This window comes from Protopterus annectens, chromosome 9.part0 (assembly GCF_019279795.1).
Source record: "Protopterus annectens isolate FY-2018-M chromosome 9.part0, PAN1.0, whole genome shotgun sequence".
In the NCBI taxonomy this organism is placed as follows: domain Eukaryota; kingdom Metazoa; phylum Chordata; order Ceratodontiformes; family Protopteridae; genus Protopterus; species Protopterus annectens.
The window spans coordinates 367076486-367091886 of record NC_056743.1 but is presented as its reverse complement, the minus strand read 5'-3'; the positions used below and the strand labels follow the sequence as shown (position 1 = coordinate 367091886).

The 15401-nt window shown below is 44.2% G+C and overlaps 1 protein-coding gene across 1 annotated transcript in view; it reads right to left on the bottom strand.

Annotated features, from left to right (window-relative positions):
• The window catches only part of XPO7 (exportin 7), a 4001819-nt gene that overhangs the window by 2766479 nt on the left and 1219939 nt on the right, over nt 1-15401 (bottom strand). The window contains exon 11 of the mRNA XM_044082110.1: nt 8952-9145. Within this exon, the coding sequence (XP_043938045.1) occupies nt 8952-9145 (194 nt within the window). The remainder of the gene's footprint in view (nt 1-8951; nt 9146-15401) is intronic.

Sequence of the window (15401 nt, the reverse complement as noted above, 5' to 3'; positions counted from 1 at the left end):
CAGTGTGTTTTTCTCTCCTGGCAGGAATTGTGCTTGCAGATGAACTTGATAGGTTAGAGCTGTGTTCCACAAGGTCATGGCTTGTCTGCAGAGGGGATAAGAGTGAGTTCCCCCTTGCCTGTTTATGTACCACATAACTGTGGTGTTGTCTGTCTCTAGAAGTAGTTGTCCTGGATGCAGAAGGTCCTTGAAAGCTATAAGGGCATTTTGTACAGCTAGCATCTCTTTTAGATTGATGTGAAGATGCCTTTGTTCTGTGGGCCACTTGCCCTGAATACATTTTCCTGCCATGTGTGCTCCCCAGGCGTAATCCGATGCATCTGTTGTCAGTGTTTGCCTGGCTGTGGGTTGAGTGAAAGGCTGTCCCTTGTTGAGGTGACAAGCTTGAACCCACCATTGAAACTCCTGTTGAAGGCAAGAAATTAGTGGTATAACTGTTTCCAAACTTTGACAGTGTTGAGACCAGACACTCTTTAGGTACCATTGTAGTTTCCTCATATGCAGTCTGGCATATGGAATTAGTAGTATGCAAGATGCCATGTAACCCAAGGCCTGCAGAATTTTTCTTGCAGGGAGTTGGGTTCTTGTTGCCATCAATTGAAAATATTGAGTCAGTTGTCCTTGCTTGTCTGGCATGAGATAAGCCATCTGGGCCGTTGTATTCAAGCTGGCATCCAGGAATATCATCTCTTTGAGGGCACTAGTTTTGATTTCTTTTCGTTTACTGTGTACCCTAGGCAACTTAACTTTTTTACAAACGCCAGATGCTTTAGAAGAATGTCCTTGCTCTCTGCTTGAATCAGACAGTCGTCCAGGTACGGATAAATTTGAATTCCTTTCTGTCTGCAAAATGCAATTACTGGTGCCAGGCACTTTGTGAAGACCCTGGGCGCAGTAGATAAGCTAAAGGGCAGTGCAGAGAATTGGTAGTGCATTGAACCAGCTATGAATCTGAGGTATCTTCTGCAGTTTTGTCTGATAGGGACATGCAGGTATGCCTCCTTGAGGTTCAAGGTTACGAGCCAAGCTTTCTTGCCCAGCATGGGAAGAAGCTGCTGTAGTGTCAACATTTTGAATTTCGGAACATCCAGGTAAGTCTTTAGAGAAGAAAGATCCAAAATGGGCCTCCAGGCTTTGTCCTTTTTGGGAACCAGAAAGAGTCTTGAGTAAAATCCTTCTCCTTGCTCCTGTGGTGGTACCTTTTAAATAGCTCTCATGTCCATGAGTGCTGTAATTTGTTTCTGAGCCTCTGCCCATTGATTTGGTGGGAGATTTGGCATTCCTTTTAACCTTGGCAGAGTGTGAAAGTGGAACCTGTAACCTTGAGATACAATGTTGAGAACCCATTTGTCTTTGGTGATCATATGCCAGCTGTGATAGAAAAGTGCCAGTTTTCCTCCCAAGGGGGCTGCCAAGAGAGAACTGTTTGGCAGCTGTAGTGGGAAGTCATTGAGGCTGTTTTTTATATGGTTGGGGCCTGTCTTCCCCTTCTTTCCGGCCTGATGCACCTCATTGTCGAGGCCTGTAAGGAGCTTGTGGTGGACCTCTACCTCTTGGACGTCTGTATCTGCCCCTTTGAGGTCTGTCTAACTGGAAAGGACCAATTCTTTGTTGGCCAGTTTCTGCTAAATCGAGGAGGCTGAACCTGTAAGAAATCCTTCACCGTTTGCATAGATTTTGCCTTATCCTCCATTTTCTTTAATACCTCTTCTGCCTTAACTCCAAATAATACATCCTGCTGCAAAGGTGCATCCAATAGTTTTGCTTTAACATGATCTGGTAACGTATGTTCTTTTAACCAAGCATGTCTTCTGATGACAGAACCTGTAACTGCTGCTCTACAGGAGGCCTCTAAAGAATCAAAACCACATTGCAAAGTATGTTTTCCCACTTGTTCAGCTGCATGCAATGAATCCTGCATTTACTTAAAATTAGGAGGATCTGATTCTGGAAGCATTTTTTGTTTCAACTTAGACATCAAAAATTGCTGACATTTTAGCATGTGAAACTGGCAAATTAAGGCCCTCATTGCTAAAGTTGCAGATGTATATACTTTCTTCCCCATCTGTCTAATGCTCTGGAATCTCTGTCCGAGGGGACTGAATTCTTTGCTGATGAGGCCTTAACCCCTTTGGGTCCCTGAGAAATAGTTTCACGGTCAGCAACAGGGCTTTTATAAAGAAATTTGTGAGAGTCAGGGACTCTGTAGTATCTGTCAGGCTTAACTGGGGCTGGAGGTAAAGAATCAGGATTTAAGCTGGATTCAGTATACACATCATCCACAATATCTAACACTGGCGGAATAGCAAGGGGTCTGTGTTGAGGTAATAACAGGAAGTCTCTGAGCCTTTTCTTGGATTCTGAGTACTCCTGGCCTTCCCAATGGAAATGCTCCCTCATGGTATGTAAGGTTCCCCCAAAGGAGTAGTCCTCAGGCGGAGAGGCTGAAGGTATTGATTCCTCAGCATCAGAATCCTCATAAGGGGGTAAGGAGTATCCTGGGTCTGAGGATGATTCTGAAGAGATGGATTCCTGGTTGGATGAGTCATAGTCTGCATCCTGTCTAGGCCTTTTATCTGGAGGGGGATGGGACCCCCTGATCAGAGTGATTAAGTCTTCGGCCATTTTGAGCATTTGTTTCTTAGGCATGGAGGTCTGTCCTGGAGAATGCTGTATTTGTTTCTTTGTTTTTAAAGGTGGTTTAGACTTTGCAAAAGATTTAATGCTTAATTGAGTAGGTCTGAAAACACCCTCTGAAGCTACAGGTTGTTCAGCTACTCCGGATCCCTCTGTAGGGTTAGTTTCGGTAGGCTGAACATCTTGTGCGTCCGAAGGCCCAGCCATCTCCACGTGGGAGTCAGAGGCGGCCTGTGGCTCTAAAGAAGCGGTCGTCAGGGGCTGCGAAGGCGCCTCGCTGAAAACCGGAGAACTGGCGACTGGCCTAGAAGAGGCTTCGTCGTCAGTTTTGGGCCTCGCATGCCTATCCTTGTCTTTGCGCTTTTTATGTACACCGGAAGTTCCGACGGCATGGTGTAATTGAATTTTCTGCTAAAATAATGCCGGGCAAAATCAGACGTTTAATAGTGTGCTTGTTAAACCTAGCACAAAACCGACAACCAGTGACGTCGTGGTCTGGGCCTAGGCATGGGATACAATAAGAATGGAAATCCTTATGTGGTATTTGCTTCACACAAGAAAGACAATTATTAACTTTTACTGACATCGGTCTGAGGCAAGAAAAAGTTTCCCCAATGGGGTACTTAGCTTTGTAGAAGACTTCGGTTCTGGATTCGGAATGAAAATCTCAGGAGTAGGCTGACCGGCACTTGCGAACTGTTTTTGCTTCGAGCACCGCACGGCAAGAAAGACTGAAGAAAATGGCGTCGACTGCATCTTGTATACCTCTGTCGCACTGACGTCAGGGAGGAGGTGACAGCAACCGACGCTGGACCAAGACTTTGGAACTCAGGCCGACTGGGAGACCGCCTGACGGCAGGATAACCCAAGTGTAATGACTGCAGCAGTGTAACACGAACATCAGACCTCTTTTTCTTTTGGAAGGTGTAGCTTGGCTTCCCCTGATCAGCATTATAAGGTCTTCTGCCATTTTAAGCATTTGAGACTGAGGCAAGGAAGTAGGTGTCTGAGACTGGGTTGTTGGATTCTTGGGCATGGCTCATACCCTGGGCCTTAGAAACTCGGTAGATTTCAAAAGAACAGTGGACGCGAAAGTCTTCGTCGGTTTGTGTCGAGAATCAGTAGTGCAAAGTACTTCCTTGAAAGCCAGTGCCTGCTCAGCTGCTCCGGACCCATTCAAGGCAGACAACCACAGGATCCTTAGTCGAACAAGAGTTTTGCGGCACACCGCACTCCGAAAGGGTCTCAGTAGCGGCCTGCGAATTCATAGAAGCGGGCATCGGGGCTGCGAAAGCACCTCACTGAGGACCGGAGAACTAACGACTAGCTTAATGGAAGCGTCGTCGGTAAGTTTGGACCTGTGCGGTCTCTCTTTATCCTTATGTTTTTTCGGAAGATCTGCTGTCAGATAGCTTACCTAAGCCATATGAGAATTCGAGGACTGTGAGCAAAAATATCTAGCTACAATAAGGGCCCAACGACGTATAGTTCTGGCGTTGAACAAAGCAGAAAATCGACAGCTAGGGATGTCGTGGTCTGGGCATAAGCAAGTGACGCAGTAAGAATAAAAGTCTTGGTGCGGTATTTGCTTTCCACAGGCGAGATGATTGTTAACTTTTTCTGACATCGATTAGAGCAAGAAAAAAGAATCCCCAACGGGGTACTTAGCTTAAGAAGACTTCAGCTTCAATTCAGAAGACGAATCTTAGGTAGCGACTGACCAGCACTCGCGCGAACTGCTTCTGCTTTGGGCTCATCATCAAGAAAGACATGTAATGGCGTCGGCTGCCTTACTTTATATTACTGATGACTTGACATCAGTCCAGAAGCGACAGCAACTGACACAGAAATACTAAGCCTCTGGTATTCAGGCCGGCCAAGGGCTACCCTGGCAGGGATAACCCAAATGTGATGACTGCAACAGTGAAACGAAGAACATCTATAGACCAAACACTTGCCTTCTGACGATGTATAAACTATACATTGGAATTGATGCCAACAGTTTAAAGTCATGTAGAAGAAAACTCAATCATGACAAAAGGGTAACAAAAGAAAGTCATATGGAACAAAGGATCATTGTTAAGTTATAATGGATTACTGTAAAAAGGGGAAGAATTTAAGTATGGCAGGGATAGACTAAAAAAGCATTTTAACAACATCCCAAATTTACGGATAAGTGTACAAATGTACAAGACACCCTACACTGATCGATTACATTACAGCGACCATGAAACAATGGCAAACCATTTTGCAGTAAACCCAAGACAAAGGACAAATTATTATTCCAGACATAAAAATTGAAAGGAAGACATTCCAGTGTGATTCTGTCACCACTGCTCTTTTGTTTTGCATTTAACACATTAAGCTGTCTACTTAACAGATTAAGTCATGGTTGCAATTTGGCTCAAAGAAAACAAAGGGTAAAGACGTTTCTTTTTGTGGAGAATTTCAAACTGTATAGTCAGACAGATAAGGAACTGTCATCATTCCCTTTGGGAAAAACCCGATTCCCATGAATTACCACATCAATGGCAGTCTACTGAACACAGAAGCAGTTATAAGAGATGTAGGAACACAGGTTGACAGCAACCTCTCTTTTGACCACCACATTGCCACTGTGGTCAGAAAGTCACCAAACTAATATAAAAAGGCAAGGCAGGCACCAAAACACAACAAATTTAATAAAAGTAAGCGCTTTTGTACACTAGTATCAGTGAACTTCATCAGATGAAGGTGGTGCCTGCCTTGCCTTTTTATATTAGTTGGTCGTTTTCTCCTCTTTGGTTTTGATGGTCAGAAAATCCTTCTATGTGGCACATCTCATTACTAAGGGTTTTGCATCCAGGAAGAAAAGAGGTTTTCCTTTGGCAAATCCTCTCCTATAGAATTCTCAGTCATCTCTAACAACGGCACCCTCATATCCCCTGACTCTACCACCAAACTCTTAGGATTTACAATAGATAACCTTAACTTTGATAGCCATATTAACAACACTATAAAAACAGTAAATAAAAAAAATGGGCTCCCTATACAGGATCAAATCCTTCCAAACTCCAACAGCTAGAACCACAATTGCCCACTCCCACCTAATCTCAACTCTTCTTTATGCCTCACCTATATATACTAAACTGAAAAAAATAACCTTCTTTAACTAGCCACCTCCTATAATAACATTGCCAGATTTGCCACTGGGAACCCCTTCAGAACCCACCACTGTCAGAATCTACAGCAGCTAAGACGGCTCGAACTTCAAAACCAGCTACAACTTACCATTGCCCATAAGATCCTTAATCAACCTAACACTCCTATACTTTCAAACATCATAATCCCCTACAAAAATCTCAATACTTTACGCTCTAACAAACTTAGAGTTAGCATAAGCAAATCCAACAACTTGGCAGGGGATTCTCTATTCTCAAACACTGCAGGAAAAAACTGGAAACTACTACCTAGTGAACTAACTTCACTTCCTTTCCTACCCCTCTTTAAACAAAATCTCAAAAGACACCTCAAAACACATTGGTTATGCACCATGCAGCAACCCTGACGAATCTTCTGTCTTCACTGCTAATATCTCCATGATCCTACTTGTATGCTAACTCAATATATAGCTTGCTGTTTCAGAAAGGCGTACTGTAATCTTGGATACTTACATGAACTACCTTTTGTGAACATCATGTACTGTAAATGATATCTTGTATCTTATTCTTAAATGCATTGTTTTATCCTGTATACCAGTTATTATTGTAATCTTTTCTTCCTGTTACTACTGCTTTGCTGTCTCTGTAATCCTTTATTATTTTGCTTATTGTTAAGACTGCTTTTTTTATTACTGCTTTGTGATACTTTTGGAGCTTTTCTCCACGGGCATTTACTGAAAATGGACATGTATCCAGTTAGACTAGCCCGGTCAACAAATGTAAAATAAATAAATAAAGGATGTGAAATCTGAAACTCAAATATATGCCATGATTTAATGACTTCAAGTCCTCTGATGATACCAGTGATTTGCCAGAATAACGCACATTTTATGAGGAACAAACCAAACATACAAGGTAAAAAATCTGGACATTCAGCGAAAATCTGGGCAGTTAATAGGCATGTTCCAGACAGCAATGTCCTTCCAACTGTGTGGGTCATGTGGACTTCCACCCCTTAGGTAAGTCAAGGAATTCCCTAAACAAAGCCAACAATCTGCCTGCAACAATTTCCAGCTTTCTTACTCAGGTTGACCATACAGTGCATACGCTGCTAGACCCTAAGCAAGGTCCTAAAACTCCTTATCCAAACAAAGGCACTAGTCTATCCTCCTCCCTGATCAGCATCTTAAAGAAAGAGTTCCCCAAATCTGGCCAGACCAGGCCCCATGAGAAGGTAGAACACAGAATGGGTAAATAGTTAGGATATCCAACCCCACATATAGATGCCTATGACTTCCATCTCTGATTAACTCTAATTCAAGTACACACTTATGCAATAATGGCTTTTCTGATGAATTGCAATACTCTGTTTCACAATGTTAGTTGTGGTATCACTTGTTATATAACATATTTAGTGTTCCTGCAGAATATCTTGTATTTGGAAAAGATGGAATAATCTACCCTGTCTCTACATTAATTAATATATCCTAAACAAAAATCTTACACTCCAGAATTTCGGAAAATCTCTTCCTTCCATTATAGCAACACAAAGAAGGTAGCTCCACTGAACTTTCCAACTATCAACCTAGTGCAATACTCCCCACACTCTCTAAACTGCTAGAAATGATTAAATCCTAAACTTTCTCCTACAGCACTTACTTCCCCCTCACAACATGGCTTCCAGTCCCATAACAGCTCTGAAACTGCCCTACAATGTCTTCTAGACATAGTCAACCAAAACAAAAAACATAGATAAATTTGTCTCTCTCCTATTTCTGGACCTCTCAAAAGCATCCAATACTGTATTTCACCCTCTCTTCAACAACCAAGCAACACTGCCATTGAATGATTTTCTAGAGACCTCAATAGCCATAGACTGTTAAAAAGCAGGATTCTTACACTGCTCACCAGCCAGACAAAAAGGAGTACAACAGGGGTCTATGCTAGGACTCCTATTTAATATATTCATAAATGACATGCAACAATCTTACAACATGCTGATGACTCAGTACTCGTCTGCTCAGCCACAGCACTATCCCTACTCCAATCACCCAAGACTCCTCCTCCTCCACTGAAACCTGGCTGGAACTATCCCAACTACCCCTAACCCCCCAAAAAACTAATCACATTTACTTCTAATAACCTCTTACCAACTAGCAGTACACTAAATATAGTCTTATCTAACACCACCAAAACAGAACAAGCCACCCATACCAAGTTATTGCCCATCATCACAAATGTATAGCTTAAACATGACCAGCACTTTAACGCTGCTGACTAAAGAATACCCACTGCAAACTAGTAGATCAGAAAGTACTGTCATCTGAAAGTGACTGGTACTGCCGCTGGCAATATGCAAGTAATGACGACTATCTGGATCTGTAGCATGCAGGGGCAAGTACTGATTACAGCTCACATGATCAGGTTCAGTTAACAGACTGGGCATTGTGGGAACTGACTGAAGAATGTGGGCGTGAGCAGCCAACATCAGCTTACCTGGGTGGTGGGACGCATTCTGGTCCAGTGCATGACTGACTAAAGATGAGGTGCATGCAACAGAAGGGTTCAGACATGCAAACCCAGCAAAGTGAGAATTCAAAGTACCAGCATTTTGACTCGTGCAGTAAAGAATGCATATGACATCACTACAGCGTCATGGAGCCCTTACCAAAGTAGAAAGAATGAACTAGGTCATGCCAGGGATGATGGCTAGCAGGCAATGGGATAAGATAATACACAGGTGACGGAAAAAAGATGTTGAATTAGCTGCAACCAACACCCCTAAGACAGACCAAAATTTTATGAATACGCAACTCTTAAGCTGACTCTTCGCTTACAAGCTTTTTACTTGGTAAATAAAATGATCCGCCAGTGATATCTGCCAACCATGACGATGGCAAATGCAATAAAACAGCCCAGTTGTAACAGCATGCCTTTGAGAAGTCAAAAGAAAACTGCAGTATATTTTGTAAAACCCAGTGTAGCCAAAGGAAAACAACAAAAGTCAATCCACATACAGTAACCACAGTGGAGGATTGAATCAACTAACAAAGGAAATGCGACACGTCACCAACAAACATGGACACTGTCTTAAAATTCTAGCAATAACCACAGTGTATCATACATTACAATAGCTGCACTTTGGAAACATAATTCTGTAAAGTGTTCTCTTACCCTCCTGCACTGCAAGGTCCATAGCAATGGCATTGGCTGTCTGAAGTAATTCTTGGTAAGACTGTGCTGACTGATCGAACAGCTGCACTAGGAGGGCACAGGTCTTCTCATACTCACAGCGACCAATAGTAGAGAGTTGCTCTAGCTGCTGCTGAACAAGTCCAGTGTCTTCCAAGGGATCCTCTAAGCCATCTCTAAAATTAGTACACAAAAAAATGATAATTTTAACTGCAGAATAAGCCTACCTAAAAAGAGCACATTTCGAAGGTCAGTAAACTCCAGTAGGAATTACAATATAAAAAGAAGGCTCCACAAAAAAATGCCTACCAAGCAATCTAAGACTTACTGAAATAACCACCCCCACCAGTAAAAAAACAGTACTACTTACCACACTGGCACTTCCATAAAATAGCAATGTACAAGTGCTCTGAGTACATAGACAGTCAGCTAAGTCCAACTGTCACAGCTCTGGCCAGGTGCCCCATCCTCTCTGCGTTTATCTATCCCATGAAGCTTCAATTACGGAACCCTTTCAACCAAGTTGCTTCAGACTGCAGGACTACAAGTCCCTTGAGTCTTCTTTCCTGGGTAATGCATACCCACACCAACATCCCATTGTCAAACACCCCTTTCTGCACATTCCCTGATGGTTTACTCTCTGTGCAGCTACCACCCACAAGCCAGTCCCTTTTAAAACTGTACTTAACAAAAAGTAAATAACTGCACATATCTGCATTATAACCTGGTTTCCTTCCATTTATCCACCCATCTCTAAAGTCTGCTTATGTCTCTCCCTCAGCTATCCCCATATGTGAGCATTGCATCTATTTTTAAACTACTGGCACATAAGTTATTCATGTTCTCTCCCCTTTCCTACATACTCAACAATACTAATGAAGTGATCCATTCCAGGTAAAGAACAGACATCTGTGGAACTCTACTTTTGACCTTACCTTCCTACACTATCCCCCCCTCCCCAAAATCTTGCTGACACTCTGAGTCCTGCTGTATAACCAATTCCCCTACCCACTTTTCCAATCCACCACTATTGACTTCCATAACTTTAGTTACCTCTACTTCCAAAAAAAGTTCTACATGACTCATGTACACTCACTTCAACAAAATGAATACTATTCCACAGGCAAAAATCACTTGACACCTGTAAGGCTCTTCCAAATTCAAAAATCTCCTCCCCAGGCTCCCATAATGCTCCACACCTTCCCATCTATCCAGATTAAGTGTGTACTTTTAAAATTAGAGCTAAGAACTTCTATCGCATACTGAAGTTATCAGAAATCGATCAAGACCTAATGCTAGCATAAGGATATTTTTTTATTTTCTATTTGATCTTATATGACCCTGACTGTTTACCTCAACAGGACGCACATGCCAAATTCAAAATTAAACTTCCTATTATACAGCCCTAATATAAATAAGAAGTTATGTACTCACCATAACGTTCCATCCGAGTAGGTAAACTTAATTTGTCTGCAACCTGTGGGATACGGATCCGATTTTGAATCCGAGCCGGCAACTTTACAAAGCTCAGATCCGAGCTCCTAGCTCCTCCCCTTACCCATAATCCCCTGCCAGCCCTGACTGACCTCAGATCAAGTTTGCCCGCAAGCACTATAGTGGACAACTAACTACATTATCAGAAATGCTACATCACTATATGACATGAAACACATCTGAAGGTCAGGGGGACGGAGTGGAGGAACGGTTGCAGACAAATGAAGTTTACCTACTCAGATGGAACGTTATGGTGAGTACATAACTTCTTAATCTGAGGTAGTTAACTGCATTTGGTCTGCAACCTGTGGAATGGAGTCCCCAGCTACCTAAACCTTGGGTGGCCTTCATGGAAGGATATTCCGGAGCACTGCGGAGCCAAAAGAAGTTCTCCCTCTGGAGGTAATGTCCAATTTATAATGATTGATGAAGGTATGAGATGAGGCCCAAGTGGCTGCTGAGCAGATATCATCCAAGGAAACCCTGGATTTAAAGGTGGCAGATGTAGCCATAGCCCTAGTTGAACGGGCACGAACTCCTTGAGGTGCGGGCCTGCCGGAATTTTGATACGCTGTAATGATACACTGTGAAATCCATCTCGATAAGGAAACTTTCGAGACCGGTTTACCTAGATTAAATTTGGCAAAGGAGACGAACAACTGGTCGGATTGTCTATGACCAGATGTCCTATGAATGTAAAATCTAAGTTGTCTGTGCACGTCCAAAGAATGTAGTCTGTACTCCCCTTTGTTCTGGTAGTTAGGAAAGACCACCGGCAAATTGATAGATTGGTTAATATTAGATTCAGAAACTACCTTCGGAAGGAAGGAGGGATTGGTCCTGAGGTAAACCCTATCCTTGTGAAAGGCTAAGTATGGAGGTTTCACAGAAAGAGCTTGCAATTCAGATACTCTCCTGGCTGAAGTAATAGCCACAAGAAAGGCTGTTTTCCAAGACAAATATTTGAAGTCTACTGAAGACGGCGGTTCGAAGGGAGGAGCTGTCAGGGCTTGTAATACCAAGGTCAAATCCCAAGGAGGTACCGCTTCCTTTATTGGAGGTCTAAGAAAGGTGCCCTTCAGGAACGTTTTGCACAGTTTTGTAGTAATCAATGGACCCATTTCAGTACCTACGTGGTAATGAGAGATAGCTGCTAACTGAACCTTAACCGTAGAACAGCTAGCTCCGCCATTAAAAAGACCTGAAAGAAAGTCCAGCACCTCAGGCAAGGGGGCTGTAAAAGGGTCCAAATTATGGTGTTCTGCCCAGATAGAGAAACGCTTCCATTTACTACCATAGACCTGCCTAGTAGAGGGCTTGTGCGCTGCTACTAGGATAGCTTTAACTGGAGAAGAGATACCGGGAGTCCTAGCTACAAGTGGAACTGGAGCAGCCAAGCCGTAAGCTTGAGGCTGGCCAGGTCAGGAAGTGGGAGCCCCTGGGGGTGGGAGATTAGATCCGGAAGGGGATCTAGAATCCAGGGCGGATCCACTCGATGAGACCAGAAGTAAGGGAAACAAGCTTGGCGAGGCCAGAATGGGGCAACGAGGATCATCCTGCTCCCCAACCGACTGGCTTTCTGAAGAAGTTTCAGCATGAGGGGAAGAGGAGGGTAGGCATAGAGAAGACAGGGTGGCCAAGCATGCACCAAGGCGTCCCTCGGGGCTTCCCCGGCAGGGGGAATGAGAGTGAAGTAATTGTTGCATTTCGTGTTTGAGGGAGATGCGAAAAGATCGCAACAGGGCTGCCCCCAAACGGCAAAAATTCGACTCGCTACTCGAGGATTGAGGGACCACTCGTAAGGAGAAAGGAAGATGAGACTCAGTCTGTCCGCCAGGATGTTGGTCCGTCCCGGAATGTGCATTGCAATGAGAAAGCGGTTGGTGGAAATCGCCCACTCCCACACACTCATGGCTTCTCGACAGAGTGGGTAAGACCTGGTTCCCCCTTGTTTGTTGATATACCATAACACAGACATACTGTCTGTCTGGATTGCAATTGTTCCTACAGGCAGAAGGCTCTGAAGTGCTTGCAACGACAACAGCACTGCCCTCATCTCTAGAACAGTTATGTGCAATAAGGTCTCCGAATCGTTCCACATGCCTTGGACCATCCTGCTTGAATAATGCCCCCCCCCCAAGACTAGAGGCGTCCGTGGTCACTGTGGCGAGAGGGGGGGGGTGCGTGGCAAAGGGGTGTCCCGCCTGGAGGTCCGGCGATTGAAGCCACCAAACGAGAGCAATCTTGCAGGCTCTGCTGAGAGAAATGGGGTGACTCAAGGGGTACTGATGAAGGGACCATTGGACTTGGAGAGTCCACTGTAAAAACGTCATGTTCAAACGCGCCATGGGAAGAAGGTTTATAGCGGCTGCCATGGACCCCAGGGCCCTCAGAACCAATCCCGCCGGAGGTTTTGAAGATTGAAAGATGGCCCGCACATGTGCCCTCAAAGTGTGCAACCGGTCGGGAGTTAAGAAGACTAGTTGCCTGTTGGTGTCCAGTCTGGCCCTGATAAAATCTATCATCTGAGTCGGGGTGAGAGAGGACTTGTCCGAGTTTATAGTGATCCCTAGTTGCGGAGCAAGGTTGAGAAAGTAGTCCCTGGCTAAGCATAGTAGATGCCTTGTCGGGGCGGTGAGGAGCCAGTTGTCCAGGTACGGGAAGACCTGCATTCCCTGGAGTCTCAGGTGGGCCGCTATCACTGCTAATACCTTGATGAACACCCTGGGGGCTGAGGTGAGACCAAAGGGGAGGACCCTGAATTGATAATGACTGGCTCCCAGCCTGAAGCGGAGAAACCTCCTGGACCGTTCGTCCAATATGTGGTAGTACGCGTCCTTGAGGTCTATGGAGCACATCCAGTCGTTCTCCCGCAAGAGGGGGAAAAATATATTGAAGAGTGACCATCCAGAACTTTTCTTTGGTTACTGACAGATTTAGTAGGGAAAGATCGAGGATGGGCCTTAGGTCCCCCATCTGTTTTGGCACCAAAAAGAAAATACAGTTTTGTACCTACCATAAATGTAGATGTCCGAGAGGTATGCATCTGCAGTCCTAACAAATGGGTTGTCCTGGCCTCAGGCAGCCCTTCGGTCGGCCGGATTCCAAAGTCTGGGTCTGGCCTCGGCTGATGTCGCACTTCACCCGACGTCATAGCTGCAGTTCAGCGGGTATAAAGGCATCAGCCAACGCCATTTTCCTCAGTGTTTCTTGCCCCAGGTGCCAGGTGCCCTCTAGGAAGGCTAAATTTGGATAAATGCAAATGTTTCCAAACAATAGAGAGCAAATAGAAATAAACATGTATATACATATATACAAACAAATACACCATAATAGATTCCCCCAGCTAGCTACAAGATGGGCAAATACCCTAGGAGTACCACAGAGGGGAAGGAGGGTGGGTAATCCTGACTGCAGATGCATACCTCTCGGACATCTACATTTATGGTAGGTACAAAACTGTACTATGTCCTTCAAGGATGCATCTGCAGTCCTAACAAATTGGTAGAATACCATAGCCAAACTGGGGGAGGAGGCAATAATAAGATTATGGTGTAGTTAAGATCCCTTGCGAAACAGCAGTGGCAAAACCTGCTCGGGATCTGGAGTATAAGGGTAGATTATAATGCTTGGCAAATGTATGCACGGAGCTCCAAGTAGCAGCCTCTAAAATGTCTTTGGTAGCCACTCCTCGTAAAAGCTGTAGTAGTGGCTGTAGCCCTTGTGGAGTGAGGTCTGATGTTTTCTGGAGTTGTCTTTCCATGGTAAGAGTAACAAAATCTAATGCAATTTCCTATCCACTTTGAGATTGTCTGTTTTGAAATTGCTTTTCCTTCCATTCCTGTTGCATATGCTACCAGTAGCTGGTCAGTTTTTCTATTGCTCTTGGTTCTGTCCAGGTAGTAGCGCAATTGCCTATGTACATCCAAGGTATGTAATAATCTTTCTCCCCTGTTCTGTGGGTTGGGGAAGAATGTAGGTAGGTGGATAGCTTGGTTTAGAGATACCCTGGAGACCTCCTTTGGCATAAAAGTAGGATTAGTTCTCATGGACACTCTATCTTGATGGAAGATAAGGAAGGGCTGTACTGCCATTAATGCCTGTAATTCAGAAACCCTTCTTGCTGAAGTGATTGCAAGCAGGAAAGCAGTTTTCCATGATAAGTACTGTAATTCTGCTGTTGCTGCTGGTTCAAAAGGAGGGAGTGTCAACTTTTCCAGCACAAAGTTCAAGTCCCATGCGGGAAATGGTGGCTTCCTTGGTGGCTTTACATTTTTAATTCCTCTCAGAAACTGCCTGAGTAGAGGATAAGAGAAGACTGGAGGGCCCATGTTGTATTCTGCTGAAATAGCTGATGCATGAATCTTAATGGAAGAATAGGACAGGCCATTGTGGAAAAGTTCTGCCAAGTATTCCAGGATGTTAGCTATGTTTACCAGTGACACATCTTCTCCTTTAGCTGCACTCCAAATGAGATATCTTTTCCATTTTGCTGAATAAGTTTTCCTTGTTGAGGGTCTGCGAGCCTCCAAGATAATGTCTTTAACCCTTTGAGATAAATCTGGGTTATTTTGTCTTATGCAATGTTCCAGGCAACTAGCTGCAACGTTTTCAAGTTTGGATGCAGGGTTTTGAAGTTGTTCTGTGTTAGCAGTAAGGGAACTAGGGGCAGAGGCCATATTTGTTCCCGAGACATACTCCTCAGTAATGGGTACCAATGCTGCCTCGGCCAGTCTGGAGCTATCAGGATGATCCTTGGGCGGTCTTCTTTGATCTTCAATAGCACCTTGTGCATCAAAGGAAGAGGTGGGAATGCATATGCTGTCAGGTTTTCCCAACTGAAAGATAGGAGTCCACCTTCCAAGCCAGAGGGTGGTATGTCCTTGTGCAGAATTTTTTCAATTGGTGGTTGTGTGGGGATGCGAATAAGTCTATTTC